Here is a 27,535-nt window from a genome sequence, read left to right as displayed (position 1 = left end):
AACCTAAACAAACAGAAACCTTCTAAAAGCTGTTACTCAGGTATGGTAAAGCATTCGTCAGAATAATTATAGTGTTATAGTTTGCACTTCTGCGGCTAATCTATTGGCAATAAATTGCTTTGGTAGCTTTCCTTCTCCTTTAAAATGCAAATTGAAGAGCTGCTGCATAAAAAGCTAATAACTCAAAAACCACAAATAAAAATTGAAAACCAAATGCAAATTGTCTCAGAATATCATTTTCTACATCATACTAAAAGTTATCTCAAAGGTGAACCACCCTTTTAAGGACCTGCTTACATAAATGTTAGTGCACACACAGAGAATTTTGTATGAAAATACATAATTTAATAGCCATGCCTGCACACACAACTTTTTGTAAAAGTAGATACATTTTAAAGGGCACATGTACATAGTGTACTGAATGCATGTTGTGCCTTCCCCTGAATTAACTAATTAAATAACTAAGGGGCAATATACGGTAATGTGTTTTTTTAGCACATTACTATACTATATTATACTGACTTATGTTAATTCCACAATTTTTAAAAAAAAAAATAACACTCATACCCTTTTACCAACCCATAAGGCATAAACAAACCTCACCCCTTTAGTAGCTGTTAAACAAAAACTCCCCAGTAGACTCCATCAAGTAGAGGAACTGTTGCAGCTCCATTGCAAACCTGCCCTAGAGAGTACCAGTACCTCAAAGCTAGACAATATTGCTGACAATTTGTTCACTAACTTTAAAAGAGGGACAGTAAGATAAAAGAAGAAAAAAAAACTTAAAAATTCTAGTCAACAGATACTGTTGGAATATTATATGCTAGAATCTAATTCACCAGAACGGGGTTCCAGCTAACTAGTTTATTCCTGTCTGTTACTGTATATACTTGAAACACTTTGCATAGATAGTTCATTATCTACACTTTGGAATTTTAGCTAGGACAATAAAAACCTTTTAAAACTAAAAACGCTACAAGACTGTGCTGACAGGAACACTTTTTCCAGTAGCTGGGAGTTAAATTATGATTTTGTTTTTACACTGTGCAACACAAATATAGTTATAATGGAATTCCTCCATTTGGCAAGTGAACTGAAAGTACATCAGTGTAAATACTGCCCCAAATGTTCTTTTGGATAGGTAAGATTTAACAGATTGCAGTTTTGTATCAGTGGTTTCCTGAAAGTAGTGCTTTGATTAAAAAAAAAAAAAAGGAAGAGAAAGTTTCCCTGTTTATGCACATGGTGTGTGAAATTAATTTTTGTCAAAATTGCACTAAAATTTCAACAGAAGGAGTGTATATCAATCCAGGGAGATGTTTGATCTTAACTCTGCAGATCATCCAACAACACCCATATAAATATCCTGTTTCTGTGCAATCTAGCACTCATCATCTCCATAAACTGGTATTTTTACCAGGAACCTTATTTATGCAGCTAGTTCTTTTCATTCCACATTTCTTATTGCACTGTTCCTTTTTTAGTTGGATTTTGCTTCTTCTTTTTTTTCATCGTTAGGATCCATCTCTGTCAAAACACAGCTGAAAATCATCTGAGTCCACCGTGTAAGAAAAGCTGGAAAATAGAAACCCATAAACTATGAAATATATATCTATAGCTCTATATACACACACACGTCTATAGAAAGCAGTTTTCATATTATATTATAATAGAGCATTGAGGATTTCATGTTTCTTTAATATCTACAAAGTGTCGTTACTGGTGTTGCCATTTTTTCCAAAGGCACAGTATTAGTTAAATGGAGATCACCTGTGTGTAGCCAAAGGGTGTGCAAAGCAAACATAAATAAACACACAGACTCAAAGATGTAATTGCTGCCAAAAGTGCATTAACTATATGCTGACTTGAAGAGGTGTGCACTTTGCTATTATTTATTTTATCATAATCAAATCACTTTGTAGAGATTTGTTTTACACAAGAAAAAAAATTCAAAGTGATTCAATCCTCTGTGACAATATAACATAGAAACTATACATGTACACTTACACACACCGTTTACGATCACCCATTATTAAATCATGCATTCTAAAACTTAGCAAATGCTAATTAGAAAACAAGACTTCTAAATATAGGATATAAAAAAAATGTGATGTAATTGTGGGAGAAGTATCCTGTCTCATGAAGCACAAAGGATTCTGGTACTCATTTAGCTAGGCACATAAAGCTATGTTGTAAAATTTAATCTAGATGTTAAAGTGAGATTAAATAAACAATATTTAATAGACATTAAATAGACAATAATGTTCTTTCATCTTAAAAAGAAATTCTTCATGCATATGGGATTTTGTATGTTGACTTTATGTTCTTATAACTTGTGTGGCAGGTTTGGGTGGTTTTATATCATAGACAAACAAAACTAAAGCACCTGAACCCTCCCCAACTGACCTATATAAATGTCTGCAATCACAAGTGCTTGTCATGAAATTGGTGCCTGGAAATGCAGAATGGCAGGTTTTCAAGCAGAAGTAAGCATTAAAATCACCCTGTGTGAATTTGCCCAAATTCTGTTTTTAAAAGAATTCTCTCTTTCATAAGAAGGATATGCTTCCTAAGAAATAGTCTCTTATCAGATTCTAACTTAGGGTAGGACTACACGGATGTTTTCGGCAGGATCCAACGCGCTGCGACAAATCGCATGCATTTTGTCGCAGAGGGTAAGATCGCGCCAAAAACATCCATGTAGTCCTACCCATAGATTAAAGGCAGATGTGGTCAATCCTCTGCTAGCAAAATAATGCCAATGAACACCCGATACCTCCTTAATCCTCCGCCTGTCACAGCACACTTGGGGGATTGTTCAGTATAAAAACTGTCTAAATTTTTGGCTAACTAACTATATTACAAACATTTTTTATTTTGCACAAACCTATTTACCCAGTTTTTATTTTTACATTGAACTGTTAAAGAGTAGTAAAGTGTAGCTTCAGATTTCTTTCTGATGGGAGAGCCGACACATAACGGAACAATTCAGTGTAAAAAAAAAAAAAACTTGGATGGGGGAGGAGCCAAGATGGCACGTGAGCAGACGCACTAACCTGTAGCTCCCTACAAGAAATATCCTGTACTTGATTCTACTAAATACATCGCAAAATACTACCAGGAGATCAGCAGCCTTTCTGTGTGAAACATGGGAAAGCAAATGAAACACGACCCGGCTGGACAAATACCTCTCCTCTTCTCAAACAGCCCCAGACCCCATCTTACCACAAGAAGCAGCTGCACCAGCAGAGCCATCGAATAAGGATCTTCTGCAGCCCATAAACGAGTCACATGCCAGCACAACATCACAGCTTGACACCATTAAAGTGAATATCTCGCTCCTCCGCCAGGACGTTCAAAACCTCCGGGAACTAACGAAAGACGTGGGGCAGCGCATGGCGGCTGTGGAAGACGCAATACGAGTCCCTGACTGCCCGAGTATCCAAGTAGCTGCTTGAGGTCTCGGCTAAGGCAGAAGACATCGAGAATATGCTGTAGCAGAATAATGTCCACCTTATTGGACTGCGGCCCGCAAAAAAGATCAGCTGACCTATAATGGCGCCCGCATATACCAGTTTCCCGATTACTCTGCTTCGGTACAGAAGCAGCAAGCATCCTTTCGCAAATGGCGAGGGCTTGGCCTATAGTAAGTATAAAGCCGCTATGTAACAGGAGAGACACCCCTGGCGATTACACATAAACATAACTCATGCCAGTAGTTCACAATACGAACTGAGATATTTTGATGCCTTGTTACCTGGACATTCATATCCTGGATACAAATTATACACATGTGCCTTGGCCATAATTACGGGACACAGTCTGGATAATGCCCCAGTATTTATATATACACTTTTGGATGTTGGCTTACCACAGCAGGGTGTGAAAAAAGCCTAACCACATAAACCTAGGCAAGCATCAAAATGTAAGACATCCCCCCCATGGTAATTCTCACAACTCCACTGGAACTATTTACCAATCCTGGGTTAACTGAGGCACTGTATATCACAGCTACTGGCTATGAGCCCATTTAACAGACAATAGTGGCACAACTGAAATGTTATGATATCAGATTAAGGCAACTGACTGTAGCCTGGCCACAATTGTTCCTCCCCGTAAGAGTTTCTTCACAGTTAAGGGTCTAGGCCCACCCATGTTGGGGGTAAGGTTGCCATCTTTTCCAGAAAAAAAATACTGGCCTTCCTATAGATTCTTTTTTTCCTTTTAATAACATTGAGATCAACCATAATTTTTACTGGCCAGGCCAGTAAAACACAGATCCAGGTGGCAACCCTAGTCGGGGGGATGAGCAGGGTGGGTTAGGGATTCTTTGGGACAGTTTTTTTGTCAACTGGTTCACACTGCCATTGCATACGCAAAATGTCTAACTATTAGCACTGTAACAGGTGACAGATCTCATGCAACCTCTGAAGTTGGCCATAGATGAAAAGATCTTTAAAAGATCTTTTCTTTATCGTGAGACCACGATTATCTCGAAATGATTGTTTAAATGTACGATGTGTCCATCAACTAAAAAGACCATTTCAGGCGATATGGCCAGCAAAACCGACGGGTAGCTGCCTGCTTGGCCCTGCAAACATAGATAGATTGCACTGGGACCGATAAGATTTTTTAACCTGGCCAATCAATTTTCTGACAGATGTCGGACAAAAAATCATAAGATGTACGATCGTTCGAATCCCAATAACTTCACGATAATTTGACGGATTGGTCATATTTCGCTAAAATCGGTCGTTCGGCAAAGAAAAATCTTTACATCTATGGGGACCTTTACGTTAATCTCTTGGAACACCAGGGTGCCTTAGCTTCGGCAGACTTTGCCCAACAGGTGGTATCTGCGGAATACTTTCCCAGAGCCTTCTCAGATCACTCACCCCTGGCCATTACTATTGCCACAGAAGAAGACTGATCATTCCCAAGAAGCATATGAGGCCTATTCGGACACTAATCAGGGCACTGCTAGCCCAGATATTTTATGGGAGGCCTCCAAAGTAGTGGCCCGAGGAGCCTTTATTGGAGAAAATGCAATAACCAGATGGTTGGCCAAACCAGAGTTCAGGGAGGCAGAGACAGCCTTTAGAGAGGCTGAGGAACCCCACATCCAAATATCCACAGAGGCTACCCATTAGACCCTATGTAAGGCACAAAGGTCCCTTGAATTACAATTGACTAGGAAACGGTTATTATATAGAGACCAAAGGATATTTGACCAGGGAGATAAGGCTGGGAAACTGGTGGTGAGACTGGCCATAGCCAGGGACTCCCAAACCTTGATACACAAAATAAGGTACTCCGATTTCTACCCCACAAGGAATCCTTGAGATGTTTGTCAAATTCTACAAGGATTTATATAAATCAAGAGCCACATACTCCCAAGATCAATTATCCCAATCCCTAGAGATGATACAGTTCCCCAGACTTACACGAGAATCTTGGCTCTCCCCTCAAATAAAACTCCTGGCACTGATGGATTCCCAACAGCCTGGTATATTCTGCAAGGCAACCTCTTAATCCAGCAACTGTTCAAAACCTATGAATATGCTATAGAGCAGGGAACTCTTCCTCCCGCGTTTTACAAGGCAAACATAATGCTAATTGCCAAAGAAGGGAAGGACCCAGAGTCTTGCGACTCATATAAGACCATCACTCATTACCACAGATGCAAAGATTTTTGCTAAGATTTTAGCCACGAGACTGGCAAAGGTTGCCCCACAATCATTAACTTGGATCAAACAGGTTTTATGCCTGCAAAATCAACTGCTATTAACCTCAGGAGAGTATATACCCACCTCCAAACACAACAATATGGGCTCTAGGATCCTAGTTCACTGGATGCCACTAACACTGGGAGCATCCAGTGGGTAACTAAATTCAAATATTTGGGCATTGTTATCTCACCAGACCTCTCCTCATATACGGTTGAACATATAGATCCAGCCATTGAACAATTCAAGGCTGTAACAACAGTATTATTCAAGCTTCCTATAACCCTTTGGGGTAGAGTAAACTTGTATGAAATGATTTATCTGCCAAAATTGCTTTATAAGCTGCATAATTCCCCGATATGGGTCCCAGAGAACCTGTTTCACAGGTTCAACTCAATCCTCATTCCCTTCCTTTGGGCCAATAAATCTCTGTGCATTGCATGGTGCTCTCTCATAGCCCTGATTAACAAGGTGGGTCTTGCCTTACCCCACCTACGTTATTTCTTGGCAAGTCAGATGCATCACATACATACCTGGTTCCACAGTGACATAGATGACCCTACCCTTGTATTGTTAGCCAGCAGATTGGGTTTGCTGGAGGCTATAAAGAATGCCATATAGTAAACTGGCGGACTAAGAAGATTGCCCATCTACACTGACTACCCTCTTTAGAGCCTGGAAAATTGCTTGTACACTTACTGGGCATGCGCCGCCAATACTTTCCCCCTTTCTACCTCTCTTGCGGAATTCTAACCTTCCCCATCTTGAAACCCTACAAGATTTCTCATATTGGCAGCCGAGAGGCTTGAAATTCCGGGGGGATATCCTGACAGACCAGTCCTTCCCTACCTATCAACAGCTTAAACTCAAGCTTGAACCCCTGCACCTACAATTGTACAGATATCTACAACTATGCCATGCTTTCAGGGCCCAATTTTCCTCTCTTGACATATCATATACAACCCCCTGGTGGAACAGATCCTACATAATCCAGACACCCCTAACTTAACATCAAGGTTATACCAGGTACTGATAGGTCCTATCACCCCCTCCCTTTACCAAAGCTCAAAGATGCTGGCAGCGATCTCTCCCAGCCCTCAGTGAGGAGCAATGGGAGGAAACCACCGATTCGCTATATGGGGATTTAATCTCATTTATTATTCACAGGTTAATTTCAATTTAAATGTGTTTACCAATTATATGTCACCCTAGCAAGGATTCGGAGAATGGGCGGGCGGACGGACTGTAGGTGAATGTCCACATTGTGGGGAGGCAGAGGCGTCCTTTTTGCATCTGGCATGGAGTTGGATCCCAGTACATAGATTTTGGGAGGAGGTTATAAAATACTTGCCAGACAATTTGAACCTACCCCAAGTGTGCTGCCCTGAGGTTTGTCTACTGGGGTTGGTAGAGGATCTGCTCCCCCTGAATAAGACTCGATCACTCATGAGAATACTGCTATTCTATGCTAAAAAGTGGTGGCGATGGGCTGGATGGGAACTGATACTCCAATAATAAATGTCTGGGTCAAATTAGTAAATAAAGTGTTACCATCCATTAAACTTACATATGTCGCTCGGGGCTGCCCGGCAAAGTTTGATGGATATTTATGATGGCTATATGGAGCCCGTAGTTAGACATAAACCTGGTGGAGATTCCAGATTAAGCTCCCTTTGACAGGGCAGGAACTAGCCCCATCCTTCTGAAATAATGTATGTATAATCCAACTATGCTTGTGAACCATGTTATGTTTTGTTTAAATCCCCCTTGTACCCCCCTTCCCTGAAAAATTTAAAATAAAAATTGGATAAATGTATAGGATGTGCAAAATAAAATTATGTTTCTAAAATAGTTAGTTAGCCAAAAATGTAATCAATATGGGCTGCAATGAGCAGATGTCTAACAAAACGTCCTGCTTTTCAGCTCTCTAACTCTGTGAGTTAGTCAGCGACTTGAAAGGGGGCCACATGGGAAATAATTGTTCAGCGAGTTTGCAATTGATCCTCAGCATGCAGGTCAGATTCAAAAGCAACCAGTTATGACCAATGTGCCCCCCCCCCAAGTCACTGATTGGTTACTGCCTGGTAACCAATCAGTGGAAACCAAGAGAGTAGTTCTGGCTATTATATTAGACATCCAGTCACTCCAGCCTTTATACATTATCTTTTTGGCTAATTATATTAGAAACATTTTTTATTTTGCACAGCCTATCCATATACCCAGTTTTTACACTGAACAATTACTTTAAGCTTTCGGTGCATACACAGTTGCAGCCGGAAAGCTACGTAAATTGATGAAAAGTATCACAAAGAAATCCGAAGCTACCGGACATGCCACCCATGAGCTCTGCTTCACTACTCCGCATATATCAATCAGTATTGCTGCCTGGGTCACTTTTCCAAATATAACACTATGCAGGAAGGGGAGCCAGTGGAGAGTGGAGAATGAGGGCTTTTAGCAGCGAGGTTACTTCTCCTTTAAGTCTAAATATATTCAGAAACGTGCACAATCTTTAAAATATTATATATTAAAATTGATCAATATCGCTACATAGCAAATACTTATTTTGGAGAGCTCTGTTTTTAAAAGACTTACCTAAAATCTTGCTAATGAAAGGAGGCCTTTTGGATTCAGGGAGATAAATTCCCATGAAGTAGACAGGAATCCCAGACAAGGCTATGCCAATCCCAATAAGAGAATTCACAGTATCACTGTACAGTGGAACAATCACCAGAAAGACTGTACACAGGCAAAATACGATGGGGTAAAACAAGCTGAGCTGTAAAAATGGAAAGAAAGTTACACTGTGTAAGAGAGTATAAAAAAACAAGACTATGGGGGGGAGTGTTAAGCAGAGAAAAGGCAAGGGGGGTTTAGTGAGCATATAAAGGGTAATGATGCAAGGCACTAAAATACAAGAGAAGCCAAGACAATGTAGTTGAGAGTTTTATAAATAAATGCATCTAAAACTAAGGATTTTTTTCTTATATAATTCTAAATATTTACATTTTGCTAACAAAAAGGTTTATATCCTGACAAATTCCATGCAATATGTACATACCCAAATAGATAGCCCAACTCAGTCCATGTATTGTCTGTTTTTTACGTGGTTCAACAACAAAGAGTATAATAGGCATACGTTCGTTTATTATAGGAAATGTACTAAATGACCCTGTGTTGGTGTTTGCTTTATAATAAGACCACATTTCCTGTGGATAGCATTGTAACCTTCACTGTGTAAATAACATAAGGACTCACCTTGACTGGTCGTGGTAGTTCAGGCCTTTTATAGCGCAGATAAATCTGACCAGCTATAGACAGGCCAACAAAGAACCAGTAACTGAAACTGTAATAGTTGATAAGCTGGAAGACATCTTTCACAGCCAAATAGACGAGGGTAGCAGCACACTGTATAAAGAGCATACTAACAATATAAAGAACAAGGAGTAACCAATGATAATACACACTATCAGTGATCAGAAATTTTCTGTTGATGTTTAAATGAAATACATCATCTGAGCCATATAATAATATGAGCCATGCATATATTTTATGTGCATCTTATAAAGGTACAATTTATACTTTTTTTTTCTAGAGCAAATACATTTCAAATAATATCTACTTATTTAGCGGAAAATATGATCTCTACTTTTAATAATACGGGTATGGGATCCACAATCTAGAAAACGGTTATCCAGAAAGCTCTGAGTTAAGAAAAGGCTATGTCCCATAGACTCCATTTTAATCAAATAATTCAGATTTTTAACAAGGATTTCCTTTTTCTCCGTAATAATAAAACAGAACCTTGTATTTGATCCTAACTAAGATATAATCAATCCTTACTGGAGGTGAAACAATCGCACTGGGTTTATAAAATGTTTAAAGGACAAGGAAAGGCCAAACATAATATGAAGTTCAGGAAAAGGTGTACCTCTATTCAGTGTAGAAATTTCTTTGATGCATGCCTCTGTTTAAAAGATCCATCGCAGACGATTTCACAAATGCTTGCAGTACAGAATGCCAAACACCCAGAATTCACCGGGCTCCTCTCATGACCCTGACTGCAACGCATGCGCATTAGGACTAAGTTATCGGGAGCGCTCTCTCCCCTGCAGCCGTCTCTCTCTCTTAAATATGCAAATGTCTGCCCTCCCTCCATACAAGCCTGGCCAATTGGATTCTTTAATGGGTATTGTTATTGGGATTCCGTGTTGGGATTCCATAGCTGTTCTCTAAGAGTTAACACACTGCAGCCGGTTACTAAAATATATTTGGTATGCACTTCAAATTCATGCTCTCCTGCTATAACCGAGCTCTATCACTAGCCAAAGAACAATACTTCTCTTATCTAATATCTACTATGTCCTCCAAACCACAGCAACTGTTTGCCACATTTAACTCACTCCTATGCCCCCCTCCACCTATTAATGTTACCGCCCAAGACCTTGCTCATTTCTTTAATGAAAAAAAATCGCTCTCATTAGGCTGAGCATACCGTCCGACAACAATCTCAGACCAACGTGCAGTCCACTCATATCTACTTTGCACTCCTTCACACCTGCAACTCTAGATGAAGTTAGCAAACTTCTAGCCTGCTCAAAACCCACCACCTGCTCCCTTGACCCCATACCCGCTCGCCTTCTCCACCCAATCTCTGATACACTCTCTCCTGCACTTACCCACCTATTTAATCTTTCACTCTCTACTGGTACCTTTCCATCATTATACAAACAAGCTCCCCCACTAACTATCGACCGGTCTCCCTTCTTCCATTCGCATCCAAATTACTAGAAAGGCTTGTTTACAAACGCCTGATCCAGTATCTCACTCACAACTCCCTCCTCGACCCCTTGCAATCTGGCTTCCGCCCATCACACTCGACTGAAACTGCACTCACCAAAGTAACCAATGATCTTCTATTGGCAAAGTCTAAAGGTCATTATTCCATTCTAATCCTTCTAGATCTCTCTGCAGCTTTTGACACAGTTGACCACACACTCCTCCTTGTATAAAAAGAACAGAGGCGCCAAAAGAATAAAAGGATATAAACCAGTTACAAAACAAAAACTTTTAATCAGAGGAGGCAGTAGTGGACTTACCTCCTCCAAGCAGACACAAAACGACTGTAATTAAGCAGACCCGCTTCTTCAGGCAATAAACATAGGAGTTACAGCATCTGGCAGTAGTATACACACTTAGCGCCTCTGTGAGGCGCTAAGTGTGTATACTACTGCCAGATGCTGTAACTGCTTAATTACAGTCGTTTTGTGTCTGCTTGGAGGAGCTAAGTCCACTACTGCCTCCTCTGATTACAAAGTTTTTGTTTTTTAACTCGTTTATATCCTTTTATTCTTTTGGCGCCTCTGTTCTTTTTATACAATACTAAGTCCACCCTGGGAGGAGGGTTGATACCCTTTTTCTATCTACAGAGAGCGACTTCTTAATCCTGAGTGGGGTCAGGACAATCTCCCCACATGCCTTTACAGTGGTTGCCTATTGGTAACCCTGGTTTGTGAGTATATGTTATCTACTCTTATTTCATTATCCCTTACCAATACATATTACACTATTGGGGCTCTTGGTGTTCTTTTTGTTTATCTCTTTGCAAACACACTCCTCCTTGACATTCTACACTCAGCTGGCATTCGGGACACTGCTCTTTCATGGTTTACATCTTATCTGTCTGACCGTTCCTTTAAAGTTTCCTTCTCTAACTCTACTTCTACTACTTTCCCACTCTCTGTCGAAGTTCCTCAAGGCTCTGTTCTTGGCCCCCTGCTGTTCTCGCTCTATACAACTTCACTAGGAAAACTTATTCAGTCATTTGGACTTCAGTATCACCTTTATGCTGATGACACCCAACTCTACTTGTCTACTCCTGATCTTTCTAATTCTGTCCTTTCCCAAGTCACAGACTGTCTCTCTGCTGTCTCCACCTGGATGTCACAGCGCCACCTGAAACGGAACCTTTCAAAAACAGAACTCATTATATTTCCTCCAAGATCTTCCCGTCCCTCAGATATCACTCACCGTAAACAACACCACCTTTCATTCCACCACACAGGGACGCTGCCTAGGAGTTATCTTAGACTCTCATCTGTCTTTTTCACCACACATTCAAACACTGGAAAAATCTTGCCATATTCAACTGCGCAACATTGCTCAAATACGACCCTATCTCAGTTCAGAATCAACTAAAGCACTGATTCAGTCTCTCATCATCTCCCGCCTTGATTACTGCAACTTACTCCTCACAGGTATTCCAACAAGTCACCTTTCACAACTCCAATCTGTTCTAAACGCGGCCGCTAGACTCATTCATCTAGCTCGCCGCTCAACATCAGCTGCTCCCATATGCATGTCCCTTCACTGGCTCCCAATCTCTTCTAGAATCAAATTACTTACACTCACATTCAAGGCCCTTAATAATGAAACCCCTCCCTATATTTCATCTCTAATCTCCAAATACACTCCTTCACGAAACCTACGCTCTGCTTCTGATCTTTGCCTCACTTCTCCTCTGATCACTTCTGCCCATTCTCGTCTACAAGACTTCTCTCGGGCTTCTGCTTTTCTCTGGAACTCTCTGCCACAAGCTGTCAGACTTTCTCCTTCTTTCCAAACTTTCAAGCGCTCCTTTAAGACCCATCTGTTTAAAGAGGCTTATTCGATGTACCTTAATTAATCATTAATGTATCAAAAATGACAAAATGTTTATATAATCCTAATGTCTCAATTGTATCCTAACCTTTTAGTTTGTAAACTCTAATCTCTAGGTCCTTCTAACCCTATTGTACTTTGTAATTCTTGTTTGTTATCCACCATTTATTCCCGGTTTGCTATAACTGCAGTAAAGCACTGCGTATCTTGACAGCACGATATAAATAAATGATGATGATGATAAATATATTTGGTATGTATTTTGACCAAGGCTAATCTTGAGCAGAAGCAACCCCCACCGTTGCTTCCTACTCTTCATTAATCTTGTCAGGTCCCTAAAAGAAATGCTGCGCAGAGCAGCTTCCAGAGGTTTAACAGAGCTGCAAAAGAGTGTTTTATTTAAGAGGGGACCGATTTGCTAAGTTTATATTTAACCTCCTCCTCTTTAAGCTATGTGTGCTTTGATCCTTTCATGGCTGGCCTTCCTGCTCTGCATTCTGCAAGGCACAGTTATTAATGGGTTAATTTTGACTGCGGCTAATCTTCAGCAGAAGCACCCATACCCCCACTGCTGCTTCAATAATCTTGCCGGTGCCAGCGCAGCTTCCAGAGGGAGGTAGAGTGGATTAACAAAGCTGCAGAAGAGATACAGTTTATTTTAAAAGGGACTGATTTGCCGCAACTACTGTTACACACTGACACGTGCAAAACAGCAGGAAGGACTTAGATTCTGACGTGCTGTAGTCCAAAATGGTGGACACGATCATCAAATCAAGAGTTACTGTGCATGCAGGGAATATAACCTTTAGACAAGATATTACGAAAAAAAAAGTTAGCGGTTGAGAAGGAGGGGTGTAAGTGGACTTTAAAATGATTATATCGTTAAAAACTGTTTCCTTGTCCTTTAAATTATTTGTAGTAGACTTAGGGGCAGATTTATCAAGAGTCGAATTTCGAATTCATGGGAGTTTAACTTCAACAAACTCAAAAAAAAAAACTTGAAAATTAAATTTTTCAATTCAGACCTTGATAAATCTGCCGATTAAAGTATCGAGATCGAAATTAAACCAGGTCCCAAGCTTTCTGGATAACAGATCCCATACAGGTATATACATTTTTCTTTGCCTGAAGCTTTCACATAATTGCAACCTTCCAGCAGTTGCTGGAGTCCAGAAACAGTTAAGATTTCAGGATGTTTGTCTGCTGCATGTTTCAGCACAGCATCAAAATGCCTAAAATAACTATTGTAAGTATCAATTTCTTTCATGTCCTTTTGGAGATCTTGAAAAATTGCTTGTTGTTTTGTTGTAATTATTGCTTACAACACACTGATTATCTATTCAATACATATTGCTTGCCTACCTCCAGATCAATAGTAATGGATTAATCTCAAGACAGATTGATCTGTATCTTTAAATATGCAAATTCCCATTAACATTTTGGGTGCCATGCTGTTGGGAATGTAGAGCTCCATTTCTGCATGCATAAGCTGCCATTTAATTTGACCTCACAGAAGTGGGAAATGTATTTACAGGCATTATTTGTAAGCAGAAGATGCAGAGAGAGAGATATATTAATCTTACATTAAACAGCAGTGCAGGCACAGGAGTAAACCTCTCTCGATGGATTAAGCACAGCATGTCAGGTAGATGTCCCTCCCTTGCTCCAACAAAGAACAGCCTGCCGAAAAATACTTTAAACATTAACTTCAGTTGTCAAGGAGTCGACATGTAAACATTTTATTAAAGGATAATTGATTTGTACGCCTACAAGCTGGAGCATGCAAAACAATTGGACATTACTTAATGATAATGTTTGTGGTCATCACAGTACTATTCCAGGTATAAACATCTAAGCAAATATATGGGTTTCATATTTCACTAGTGTAAATATGTAATGGCTTCACACTTTCAATTTAGTGGACAGAGTTAATCTAATTCTGACTAATAGGTTTCAAATTTTAATTAGAGAGGGTAATGTATAGCTGCTACAGTTTTGTCTGAGCAGTCAAAAACAACTTTTGTTAATTTTATTCTGGCTGACTGAATGTAATGACTGCTGTGAGGTACTAGTTTTAGTTGGTAATGCTGCATATGTAATAAAGTGCTTTCGTGTAGACTAGTAACTGTTTCTTAGGGGAACTGTTATAGTCAATCATCCTCGTCAGTTAGTGTTTGTGAAATGACTAAAAGAAAACAGGCTGCAATGTACAACAAACTGCCAGTAGTAAATTATGCAGTCTACTTTATGCTTGTACTCCTGTGCAACTTGTTTGTTTTTTAATCACAAATGAAATATAAGCATGTTACAAAGAAATATGCATGGTCTCATGGAGAGACAACCATAGCCGTTACATTCAGGGCTGAGCAGCATGCATACTCGGTATACGTGACAAGTGATTAAAGTGTTATAAAAGGAGTAATACTACATATTATTGACCTGACAATGTCATAAGAAGTTTAAATTGTTGCTATGGATTACAAGACCTGAACTTTTTGCACATGGTTATATCATAATAATATATCACAACCCCCCCCCCCCCAAATATACTGCCTTCTACAGGGTAATGCCAGTACCAAGTATATCTTTGTAAACATGCTAAGGATCTGGTCAGGGGTGTGATCAAACCACAGCTATTTTAAGACTTCTAAATTCAAAACAAAGAAGGTGGTTTAAACTGAAGTTTTTCAGGATGAAGCCTCCCTGCAGAAAAGCTTAGTCTGCACAAGGTTATTCTTTTGAAGACATCAACTTATAAAAATAAGTAGATCTTAATTAAACCAAACAAGTAAAATATGTCACTGTACTTTAGATTAATAAGGGTATTCAACTCTTCCACCGGTCTGCTCATGCCAAAAAAATCCGTAAACTGTTGTAAAAGTAACCATATATTTATAAAGTAGTGGAGCTTGAAATAAAGATCATTTACCCTTGATTGTAAATTGTATAAGAAAATATGCATTTGCCACTGAAATTTACAATTTTTTTTTACACCCCAACAGATCCAAGTAAATCCCTGGGAGCAGTAAATAATGCATAGAAAACTTGTTTAGAAACCAGCATAGCTTCTAAATTGCAAAAGACGCTTACATAATTTTTAGAAGTATTTCAGATTCTAAGCAGGTTTCTTGCATATAGCAAAACCACTAAAAAGCTTTATAACTCCACCAACATATATCTGTATGTGCTAAATGTTGCCAGTGCAGTTATCTGATGGTAGCACTGATGCTTATTAATTCCAAAGGGCTTTACCTGGAGGCAGCAAGAATGGAAGAGTTAAGTCCACCGAAACAGGAAAGTGCCACAGCCACAGGTATTGTCCAACTGAAAACGCCATATACCAGGTCAGCGAACGTCTAATTATAAGAAAAAAAGCAGTGGGAATGCGCGATTACATGTTTTCTTACAGAAAATTAGAACAATAAAATTAAAGTGACCAAGAGAAAGAGGGAGGCTACTGAAAGAGTACTACTTATTATTATTAGTCGATCAAAGACTAGAAACCTACTGAGGAATAAGTAGGCTTTACCATTAAACAATAATCAAACCCAAAATGCATGTGCTATGATGTTCCCCATCATGTTTCAGTTGACTCACAAAACAAGCTCTGGGTTGCCGTTAGTTACCCGAGCTTACGGACTGATTTAAAATATAGAATATAAATGACAATTGATCAATAGTCAGACCTGTAGCATCAGATTATAGGACACTCATTTGGCTATTCTAAATTAAATTTGAAAACTGATGTCTTTTTTCCCCACTTTTCTCTGCATGATCTAGAAGCCAAATAAAGATTATGTGCGTCTAAGGTTGATTTTTGTTGCCACCCAACCCTAATATTACAAGTACAAATGTGGTCCAGACTGGAGGCAGTATGTTGCAATGCCTAGACCAAATTGTGATTCAACTAGTTAGAAAATGTGATTCAGTAGTGTGAACAAGTGTGATTTCAGCCTTAAGTAAAAAAAAAAAGCTGCAATTAAAGCAAAGGCAACAAAAATACTAATTTCTAGTTATTAAATTAGGTTACTTAAGACAAGCATATTATTTGAAGGTGCATGCTTAATATTTGCTATATTAAAAATTACAAAATAGTAAATTTAAAACTAAATACGAATGTTACTCTTAAGTATATCTCTTTCAGAGAGTATGGTCAACATGTATAAAATCAGTAGTTGATTAATCTGAGTATCAGATTATATATTTAATTATCAATTATATGTTGATTTTATGCAGATTGTGAAAACAGGCCTACTTACCACTGCAACTGCTTCACTGGCAACAACAGCGTTGAAATCTAAAACAGTATAATAAGCTACATTGGTCAAAATATATATAATAGTGACAAGTGGCATGGAAATCCCAATGGATAAAGGTAGGTTCCTGAAACCAAGCAAATTAAGACTGTTAAAAGGAGATGAACATGAAGACAATCTTAAAAAACATCTGAATTTTTCTTCTTAACTGAATGAAAGATGTGTCTCATGTCAAACGTTATCACCCCTACCCACAATTCGACCCAATAATTCTCCTTGTAGCAATCATAATTTTCAGCCAACCTTTTATGGGAGGTATTACTCTTGATATATGTGCAGTAAAGCGGGTTGTGTAGATTTGTGTATATCTATATAAAATAAAATTCTAATGCAAGTTGCCTTGATTTATTTAGAACATTTATCCTCTGTAACAGATCCTCATATAACTGTGTCAAGAACTTATCCCACAGCTATCGCTTTCTAAAGGATATTTCAACATACTGATGAATTTTCTATTAACAAAACCGTCCCAAATCTCTCACCATCATTGCATGGCTACTGTGTGGTGCTATACAAAGTGCTGACCAAAACAGCAGTAGGTACGTTAAGAATATTCAATAGAAGGTACTGTTTTAGTCACTTAAAGAACATGTAAACCCTCCCCACAAAAATGTAATCAGTGAACAGTCTCTTTGAAATCTTTAGATACCTATACCACTCTGGTTGTTAGAAGGTTAACAGTAAAGCTGCAGCTTCCCCTTCATCATTTAGAATCCCTTCTTCTCCTCTAACCCACTTGGCCCCCTTCCTCAGGAATTTACGTTGGCTGTTGGCTCATGAGCATGCTTAGTTCTTCTCAGCTCAGATTACTAAACACACCCTCCAGTCTAACAGCCAATGAAAAGGTAGCATTGCTGGTTCAAATTAAAAAACTCTTGTCTGGTTTTTTTTTTCCTAACCACCTCTCCTGAGCTCAGCTTAACCATTACCGTGCTCAACCCCAGCAGAACTTTTTATCAAAGTATGTTGTGCCTATGTAAACCTGCATTCTGCATTGCATGAACGTTATAGCATACATGCCCTGTTTGCAGATGTCAATGGTGATGTGTCAGAGGGCAAATGGCCGCCGGGTGAAAGCTGCTATTTGTTTTAAGAAAATGTGATGGTGCTGGCAAATGGAGGGGGTATATGCAGCACAAATGATGTGACTTGGGTAGGGAAGATATGCCCAACTTTTATACATGTCAGGAAAATGTATGCTTTACATGTCCTTTAATGATATTTATAGGAGAGAACTAGATAGGTTTTTATATCATAATTACAGGTTAGGCTTAATTTAAATTCTTACTTTTGAGGAAGGATAGTAAAGGGCAGTATACAATATACACCCTTTTTCAGCACAAACAAATTACAGGTAAATAGAATTTATATTGAAAATATATAGTCTATTCTTTTAATTTAAAGGGATTTTTCTTTATTTTATAATGAAGCATTAATGGATAATTATGTTGCTTTTCCACTTACTAAGCAAAAATATTCTGGTTATGAGATAAAAACTACCAGACATGATACATGGGGATGAGAAAGATTTTGTTTTAGGTAGACAGACTTTAATCCCTTCTGTGGAGATCTGGCTGAAAGGAATGTACAAAAAGCACTACTCAAATAACTAACGTACATCTTTAAAATTCTGGACAAGATCTTAAATGACTACGGCAGGTGCTATGTATCCTAGATTGGTAAAATGTGAGCAATACAAATGACACTATAAAAAACAGACAGTGAATAAGAGTCATAAAGTAATCTACAGAACTACGGCTTATTATGGTTAGTGGCTTCCATATCTTCAAACATTTTAAAGCAGCCCAGCAAAGATCTATTACCCTACACCACATTCAGATCCCCGCCCCACCGTGGAGTTGGACTTTACGGAGCCATAAAGCATTGAGTAATTTTTTGGAACTTTAAGACTCAATATATCAATATAGTACAGTAGCAAGAGTTACCTTTCTGGGTTCTTAATTTCTTCAGTTACAAAATTCAGTGTGTCCCAACCCGAATAAGAGAAAAGTGCAGAGTACAGTCCTAAAGAGATGTCTCCAGCATCCCATGATGAACCTGCAAAGGAATCTTCAAAGTTCTCTGTTTGTCCTAGAGAAAGCAGATATGGCTAGTGAGTAGGATATTAACCTTTTCTCTGTTTAAGGGGTGGTTCACCTTTAAGTTAACTGTTATTATGTTGCAGAATGGGCAATTCTATAAAAACTTTTCAATTGGTCTTCATTATTTATTTTTATATATATTTTTTTAATTATTTGCCTTTTCTTCTGACTAAGGTTGCTAATTTATTGTTGTTGCTACTTTTTATTACTGGTCTTTCAAGTCAGGACCTCGTATTCATATTCAAGTCTCTCATTTAAATTAATGCATAGTTGCAAAGGTAATTTGAACCCTAGCAACCAGATTTCTGAAAATAACTCAAAAACCACAAATGAAAAAAAAATGAAAAACTGCAAATTATTTCAGAATATCACTTTCTGTGTCAGTGGTCCCCAACCAGTGGCTCGGAGCAACATGTTGCTCACCAACCCCTTGGATGTTACTCCCAGTGGACTCAAAGCAGGTGCTTATTTTTGAATTCCGGGCTTGAAGGCAAGTTTTGGTTTCATAAAAATCAGGTGTACTGCCAAACAGAGCCACTTGTAGGCTTCCAGTCCATGTAGGGGATACCAAATAGCCAATCACAGCCCTATTTGGCACCACTGGGAACATGATTCATGCTTGTGTAGCTCCACAACTCTTTTTAGATTTGAATGTGGCTCACAGGTTAAAAAAAAAAAAAAAAAAAAAAAAAGAGGTTAGGGGCTCCTGCTCTATGTTATACTAAACATTAACTCAAAGGTGCACAAACCCTTTAAAATTTCCCCATTAATAACATAATTAATAGAACCAAACATAACTTTTACCAGCCCTTTGGCAACCATATATGTAAGCACCATTCCCCGGTTGGAAGAGGAAACAACGGTGTCACAATATAAAAGACCAAAAGTACAAACGTTCAATAAAAATATTTAATTCTGTCATAGCTCTTGAGGGAAGATATTCTCCAAGTCTGTCTCACCTTGAGAGAGTTTGACAATCCCAGTTATGATAATAGCAATTAGTGCAATGACCTTTGCATAGGTAAAAAGATCCTGCACTCGTGTCCCCCATTTTACATATGCACAGTTTATAAATGTGATGAGACCTACAGGCCAAAAGAAAAAAAAAAACAGTTTTTAGTTACGTGTTCATATATACTATACAAAATCTATGAATAATCTGTAAAATATATCCTTAAAGTGATACTGACACTAACAATTCTCTTTTCAAAATATTAATCTACATTAAAAGTTACCTATAGGTCATATTGATCGTTTTATGCGGATAGTTTGGTCACTTGAAGTTCCTAAACCTGGTGGTTTTGCCAACCCGAGTGTCCCTTCTTAACCCGAGTTTCTAATGCTAACAGACTACAATAATGCTGCACAAATATGGCAGCCCCCTCATAGAGGAACAAAAAATGCAGAGTATAAACATTTTATGTAAAAAAATGTTTATGATTATAAATGATTGGGTTTTATTCTGTACCATTTTAGAATGTGCCCTTGCATGCAGCGCAGTTGCAGTGCAACGAAATACAGGATCCTGTTTGAGTATACAGCCACAGCACTGTGCATTGCTTAATGATGACTTCACAAGGAAACACCACAAGCAATGGATGAGAAAAGAGTGGATTTGTAAAAAAAACAAATGCTTTCACTATTGGTGGAGTCAATTGTCTATCAAATACGATATTCAAGTTAGCACCAATGAGCCTGCCAGTAAAAAAGGTAGAAAATTTGAAGAAAGTTTCGGATGCAGTGAAAATAGTTATCTAGTAATATATCAATTATAGAATAAAAATTACATCATATTTAAGAAAAAAATTATTTTTACATAAACTATATACACTCTGCATTTACAATTCATGATATCTCCCCTTCAACAAATATAGAAAGTATGCATCTTACAACTCTTGCCTAGTCAGTTAATAACTTGTGGTTGTGCAGACTTTTCTGTTATTCCAATATTGCTGTTTAACCCTTAATGGTATTAATGTAGGTGCACAATGGTTAATTATAGTGTGCCCTCCTAGATGTATTAATTATTCTATCCAGACAGAAAAACACTCTCTCCCTTAGGCCTATTATCCTACTTTATGGACCAACCAGTGATGCAGAACAGTATAAAAAAAAATTTTCACAACTCTAAATAGCAGTTGTCATAAGCAATGCTTCACAATTTAACCATAATACTGACACACGCAAGCAGCAGCAATCAGCCTGGATGCCATATAAGGTGGGTTACAAGATGGAAAGACGGGTTGCACCAGGTAATTGGCGAAGGTAATAGCAATGACAGCTTGGCTGGTGGGTTCAATGATGAGTAGAGAGGTCCAGAGTCTTATAAAGGCAACAAAGCCACCGAAGGCTTCAAGTATGTAAGCATAGCTTGCTCCAGATTTTTTGATAGTAGTACCCAGCTCTGCATAGCAAAGGGCCCCAATAACTGAGAAGATGCCCCCCAATGCCCAAAGTATTAGAGACAGGCCATAGGAGGCAGAGTAAATAAGCACACCCTTGGGTGACACAAAGATTCCTGAGCCAATCATGTTGCCCACAATGAGGCTGACCCCATTAAGCAATGAAATTTCCTTTTTTAGCTGCATGGTCTCATGGGTGCCTTCAGAAGCCATATTAGAAGTATTAGAGGTATCTTCAGGGCTTGTAGAATTGAGAGGAACAGTCTGGTTCTCCGTCTCCTTCATGCTGTGAATTTAAAGTTGTACACCAAACCTAAAATACTAAAAGTAAACATAATGCAATGAGACATGGTTCATTCCAAAAAGCAAAAGTTATATCTGTTTGTAAATTACTAAAGCTGGCCAATCTGCTGAAGTGATGGTCACAACAGAGTTGTCCATTGGTTGCAATCTGCAAATATTTAGGAGATTCTTATCAGGCATGTCAATCCATTAAACTGAAAATCAGACTATGCAAACCGCTATCTGTTGAATGGATTAAAGGAGAAGGAAAGGTTAAGACGAAGTAGGCCTTATCAGGCAGGAAGTGATGTCACACCACATTAATACTGCAACTCCTATCCTAAACAAACAGTTTCTAGAGCTTTTTACTCAGGTATGGTAAAACATTCTACAGAATAAATATAGCATTCTAGCTTGCACTATTGCAGCTAATGCCTCCGTAGCTTTCCTTCTCCTTTAAAAAGCAACTGGCAAAAGACAGAATCTGGGCCTATGATGTTTCCAGATTGGTTCCTAATAATATACTCATTTTGGCCTAAAAAGATAATTTTCAAATGGTAACTGCTTCTGCATGCTATACCTTAAGCAATTGCCACTGAATACAACAGAACAATTCATGAAAGGTCCCAGCATGTTACACTGAAAAATCAATTATTTGGAGGGAAATTTGGGCTATTGAAATATGTATCTAACGTTACCAGAGAAGCCCAAGGCAATTACCATAGGAATTGTTTCTACACAACCAACTACTAAATATTATGCATACCTGTAGTGCTTTCTTAAAAGGGACCTACACTCTCCATTTAAAGGGTACATACACTCTGCTTTTTGTTACATGATCAGTTGCCATAATGTAGAAAAGGAGCATAAGCACTATACTACTTAGTGTATAAACACTAAGAACTTCCAAAAACAAATAACATATACATATACTCCAGAAAATCCCAGGTCCGAGGATTCATGTCCAGCTATAATTACAGGATCTGTCCCACAAAACAATGCAGGATCAAGATAGTCTACAGAAGATAAGGATAGATATATAGATATATAGATATATATATATATATATATATATATATATATATATATATATATATATATATATATATATATAATCCAGAAAATCCCAGGTCCGAGGATTCATGTCCAGCTATAATTACAGGATCTGTCCCACAAAACAATGCAGGATCAAGATAGTCTACAGAAGATAAGGGTGATGGTAGACAGGGAGATTTGTCACCCACGATTAAATTGGCTTTTTTCAGAAGTCAATCCTTTGTACAGTACTCCTAGCATTCCCCTAAATTTAACAGTAAACTATGCCCATTTTTTTTCTTTGCAAAGTGAAATAAAATGTAATTCTAAGAAATGTTCCAGTATACATTAATTAAAAACCCTAACCCAATGCTTGCCAATTCCGCTCCCTGCCAACACCCAAAGTTTTTCTCCATTTTTTATCCTGCACCCAACCCACAGAGATGCCACTGTGGGAGAGAGAATTGAAGCAAGCAACTTTAAAATTACTGAAATCTGAAAATATGCTGGAAAATTGGCTACAGTTGTATTTTCTTTCATTACGTCAAAACCAGTTTTGATTCCCTTTAATAAAATACAACCGTGGTCATAAACGATAACCTGCTATATTACAGAGAGATTCGTATGAAAAGGTTTACAAGGAAAGGTAAAATTCATGTGTGCTAAGTTGTTAAAGGAACAGTAACGTCAAAAAATAAAATTGTTTTAAAGTAATGAAAATATAATGCAGTGTTGCCCTGCACTGGTAAAACTGCTGTGTTTGCTTAAGAAACACTACTATAGTTTATATAAATAAGCTGCTGTGTAGCAATGGGGGCAACCATTCAAAGGAGAAAAAGCTCAAGTTACACAGCAGATAGCAAATAAGCTCTGTCTGTCTAATGGTGTTATCCATTAGTTAACCTGTGCCAATTAGCTGTTTTTCAATTTCCGCCATTGCTCCACAGCAGCTTGTTTATATTATCTGTAGTAGTGTTTCTGAAGCAAACAGATCAGTTTTACCAGTGCAGGGCAAAACTACATGATATTTTCATTAATTTGAAAACACTTACATTTTTTGGTGTTACTGTTCCTTTAAGCAGGCAGCCTAACCCCACTCCCCAGTGATTTTACTTTGTTAGCTTTACTAGCACCGCCAGCATCGTGCTTAGCATGCAGTACCCTGGGCTATTGTGGGTTTTTTTTTTCAAATTACTGGAGCACCAGTCCAGGGTGCTGTTTGCTAAGAACCACATTGTGCAACTTCCTGTTCTCTAGCCATTCTCGCAGAACTTTTCCCAGGATTTCTGTACAGTGAATACACTAGAGCAGGGATGTCCAACTGGCGTCCCGCAGACATCCCTTGTGTGGCCCCCCACATGAAAGTGTGCCTGCTATGCCCGCTTACCATGTGAAAGCTTTAAAAGGTATCACTACGGACATTAACTGGCCCCTGCATTGTTTAAACCTCAAAGTAAGACTGTGACACCTCTATTGTTTACATCTTTAAGCCCTGTACTGTTCACACCGGAGACCCAGACTGAAACTGCCCACATTGTTCACACTTTAATCAAAATGCTAATGGGGCACCAGCACTGTGTCACTGTATGTAGTACATATTAAGAGTGGTCCTGGTGGGTTTCCCTGTCTCCTCCTCTGTTCTTCCCTATGCCCCATGTGTGTGCAATACTCTGCCTGCCCTATGCTCCCTGTGTGTGTCATACTCTGCCTGCATAGGGCCCCCTGTGTGTTCCACACTTTCCCTGCCCTATGCCCCCTGTGTGTGCCATACTCTGCCTGCCCTATGCTCCCTGTGTGTTCCATACAACCGTGGTCATAAACGATAACCTGCTATATTACAGAGAGATTCGTATGAAAAGGTTTACAAGGAAAGGTAAAATACATGTGTGCTAAGTTGTTAAAGGAACAGTAACATCAAACAATTAAATTGTTTTAAAGTAATAAAAATATAATGCACTGTTGCCCTGCACTAGTAAAACTCCTGTCTTTGCTTAAGAAACACTACTATTGTTTATATAAATAAGCTGCTGTGTAGCCATGGGGGCAGCCATTCAAAGGAGAAAAGGCTCAAGTTACACAGCAGATAGCAGATAAGCTCTGTAGAACATAATGGTGTTATCTGTTATCCATTAGTTATCCTGTGCCATATAGCCGTTTTTCAATTTCCGCCATTGCTACTCAGCAACTTGTTTATATGTTTCTGAAGCAAACAGACCAGTTTTAACAGTGCAGGGCAACACTACATGATATTTTCATTACTTTAAAACACTTTCAGTTTTTGGTGTTACTGTTCCTTTAACTTTTTTCAGGAGTGATAGCCCTGCAGTGAGCACCAACCATTTGTTTTTTTTGGTGTGCTATTAATGTGGACACGGGGTAATCATCGGTGTGGTTAAAGTGGGTGTGGTCTAAAAACAGGGAGTGGATAACACTGGCTTCCATTATTGGCCCTCCACCATGTAGACCAGAAAAATTCCAGCCTTCGGTACCACAGAAGTTGGAATTACAGCACGGAATTACTGAAAATACTTCAATGAAGATGGTGCTAAAGTGCTCTGCAAGCAGTACCACGGGCTGGTACATTTCTTTTAAAGAGGCTCACTAGGCCGGTGTAACAGGTAAACCCAGGTACCTAACAACTTGACAAGTGAGGTTAGTGTTTCCTTTAATATATGTTGGAATGTTGTCTAGCATTATATTATATTTTATTATGCCAAAACCTGGGTGTATATTCCACTACTACATTGTTTTAAGTTCAAGAACCAGGGGCAAATGTGGATAACATAAAGATATAAACATATGTTTTTTTCCAATGGCAATTACATTTACAAATAACTTTGAAACCACTGAAATCTGAAAATATCCTGGAAAACTGTCTATAGTTACATTTTCTTTCATTACCCCAAAACCAGTTTAGATTCCCTTTAATACAGAACGACCATGGTCATAAACGATAACCTGCTATTAATATATACAGTGAAACCTCGATTTTAAGTCCCCTGGTTTTAAGTTTTCCCGCATTTTACACTTTATTTTTGTGGTCCCACCAATTAATAATGCATTTCATTGGGTGCATTTCCCTAATCTTAAGTAATGTTTTACCGGATTTTACATCTAATTGTTATTATTAGTGGAATATAGAGGTTTACAATACTAACCAGATGTATATTTGGCATGGTTCTGTCTGTAAATGGTCAATTCCAATAAGTCTGCCTCTTATAGTCATGCACCAATCACTTATTGCTTTAGGTTGTGTATGTGACTGACAAAGAGGCCTTGCACATGCCCCCCATAGAGTAACATCAACATTGCAATTTTTAACCCTTGTTGTTATTAACACAGTAAATATTGTATATCAAAGTAAAACAGACTCCTGTGCTTATATCCTTTCAGTGCTTGAGGAAAAATTTACTTTAACACATTTCCCTGATTTTTACATTTTCCCGGGTTTTACTTAATTTTTCCTGGTCCCCTGAAAAACTTAAAATGGGGGTTCTACTGTATTAATATAGAGAGGAGATTATTATGAAAAGGTGTCTGTTCCCTTTGACAATGCACCGAGAGCAGAATTACAGACACAATTGAAGTCTATAAAAGTAGAAATATGTGTTGTGATTGCAGAGCATATTGTCTGCTATGAGAAGCAGCAGATTTCTGCTATACTACCTCAGGGTTGGGCAATATCTTGTAGAAGGGAGAACAGGGCTGAGACTTTGCTTTGGAATAAACAAGTACTAGATCCCAATTCCCTCCCCCTTGTGCCTCTCACCTTGCCCTGGCTGCTTTGTCTCTCCAGCAGCTGTTTCCTGCAAAGCCACCAACAACCCCCAAACCACTAAACAAAAGGTAACAATAATTAACAGGGCAGTTCCCTACCAACCCTACCCGAGGGAGTGCCACAAGGTTACCTGCTGCTCGTTGCCTTGCGCTGGTCACAGAAGGGTTATATTTACCAGGTTGGGATGCTGACCTTTATAGTGAGACGCCAACGCAGTAGCAAATAGAGAATATGTCCCGATACTCAGTATCTCGTAAGGGTTATGAAGCTTCGCAAGCAAATCTGTCTCTGTTCATCATAAGGGCTGTTGTTGTTTCCCTTAGTGCGGATTGTGCGCTGCTCGGATGCCTGTCTCTGCCCCTAGCCCACTTCCAGCATCCTGAGTCTCCTCTACCGTTTGCCAGTCTAGCTGGGGTCGTGCTTACCTACTCTCACAACTCTCCAGATGTCCTTCCCAAACCCACTCCCTGTGTGAGATCCCTTCTTCCGCCACAACCAGAAGCCCTGTCTCCGGACCACAGAACTACTCTTCCCGGTCCCTCAGTCCTAACCTTATCAAGTCTTCTCCGCCCGCTGCCGGCGTCACGTGACTTGGGGGGAGGGATTTAAAACGTCACCCAAATTTTTTGTTGTGTGTGCTGATGTCTAATCCTGTGCGACGCACGTGTTCTTTGCTTAATAGTGCGATGAAGGGGCTAAAAGTAGGACAATAGCAGTATTTTAATCTCAAACCAAAAGGACTGCTCTTAACTCGCTTACCTATAACCTGTTACTTTTATTCCTCGTCGGGTGCTCACGGGTCCGTTTACCAAAGCACAGTAAAATTATGCACACAAAATACAGACAAATTTGTTGTCAAATATTTTTACGCCAGTTTACTAACCTGCGGTAAATATAAATTTGTGAATCTCTTTGAGCAAGAATATGTTTTCGCCAGTTATCGCATTTGCTAAAAATAACTACGTACACATTAATGCCTGGTTTACTAAACAGCGAAATGTACGAAAGACAAAATTAACGCCAGAATATTCGCAAAATTTTACCGCCATCTATATAGTGTTGGTAATTTAATTTTTGCTAGAAAATTCTCATGGAGACAGGAAATATTTCATAACACCTTGTTTTTACCCATCATTCTGTTCCTGTTGCAATTCCTGACAAGTAGGATAGCCACCCGGCCGGTTTTTTACCAGCCTAGCCGGTAAAACACCTACCGGGGCCGGTATTACAAATT

General features: G+C 38.8%; 1 protein-coding gene across 5 annotated transcripts; it reads right to left on the bottom strand.

Annotated features, from left to right (window-relative positions):
* Positions 1-323: 323 nt before the first annotated feature.
* slc7a6.L (solute carrier family 7 (amino acid transporter light chain, y+L system), member 6 L homeolog) lies at positions 324-26,876 on the bottom strand. Of its 5 annotated transcripts, none has more exon segments than NM_001097776.1 (10): positions 324-1,575; positions 8,322-8,505; positions 8,985-9,134; positions 13,970-14,066; positions 15,639-15,742; positions 16,646-16,769; positions 18,649-18,793; positions 19,764-19,889; positions 20,984-21,527; positions 26,432-26,810. In NM_001097776.1, coding segments are annotated over 9 exon segments (1,533 nt in total). In that variant the 5' UTR covers positions 21,492-21,527; positions 26,432-26,810; the 3' UTR covers positions 324-1,480.
* Positions 26,877-27,535: the final 659 nt, after the last annotated feature.

This window comes from Xenopus laevis, chromosome 4L, assembly GCF_017654675.1.
Source record: "Xenopus laevis strain J_2021 chromosome 4L, Xenopus_laevis_v10.1, whole genome shotgun sequence".
NCBI classification, from domain to species: Eukaryota; Metazoa; Chordata; class Amphibia; order Anura; family Pipidae; genus Xenopus; species Xenopus laevis.
This window is presented reverse-complemented; position numbering and strand designations above follow the sequence as displayed.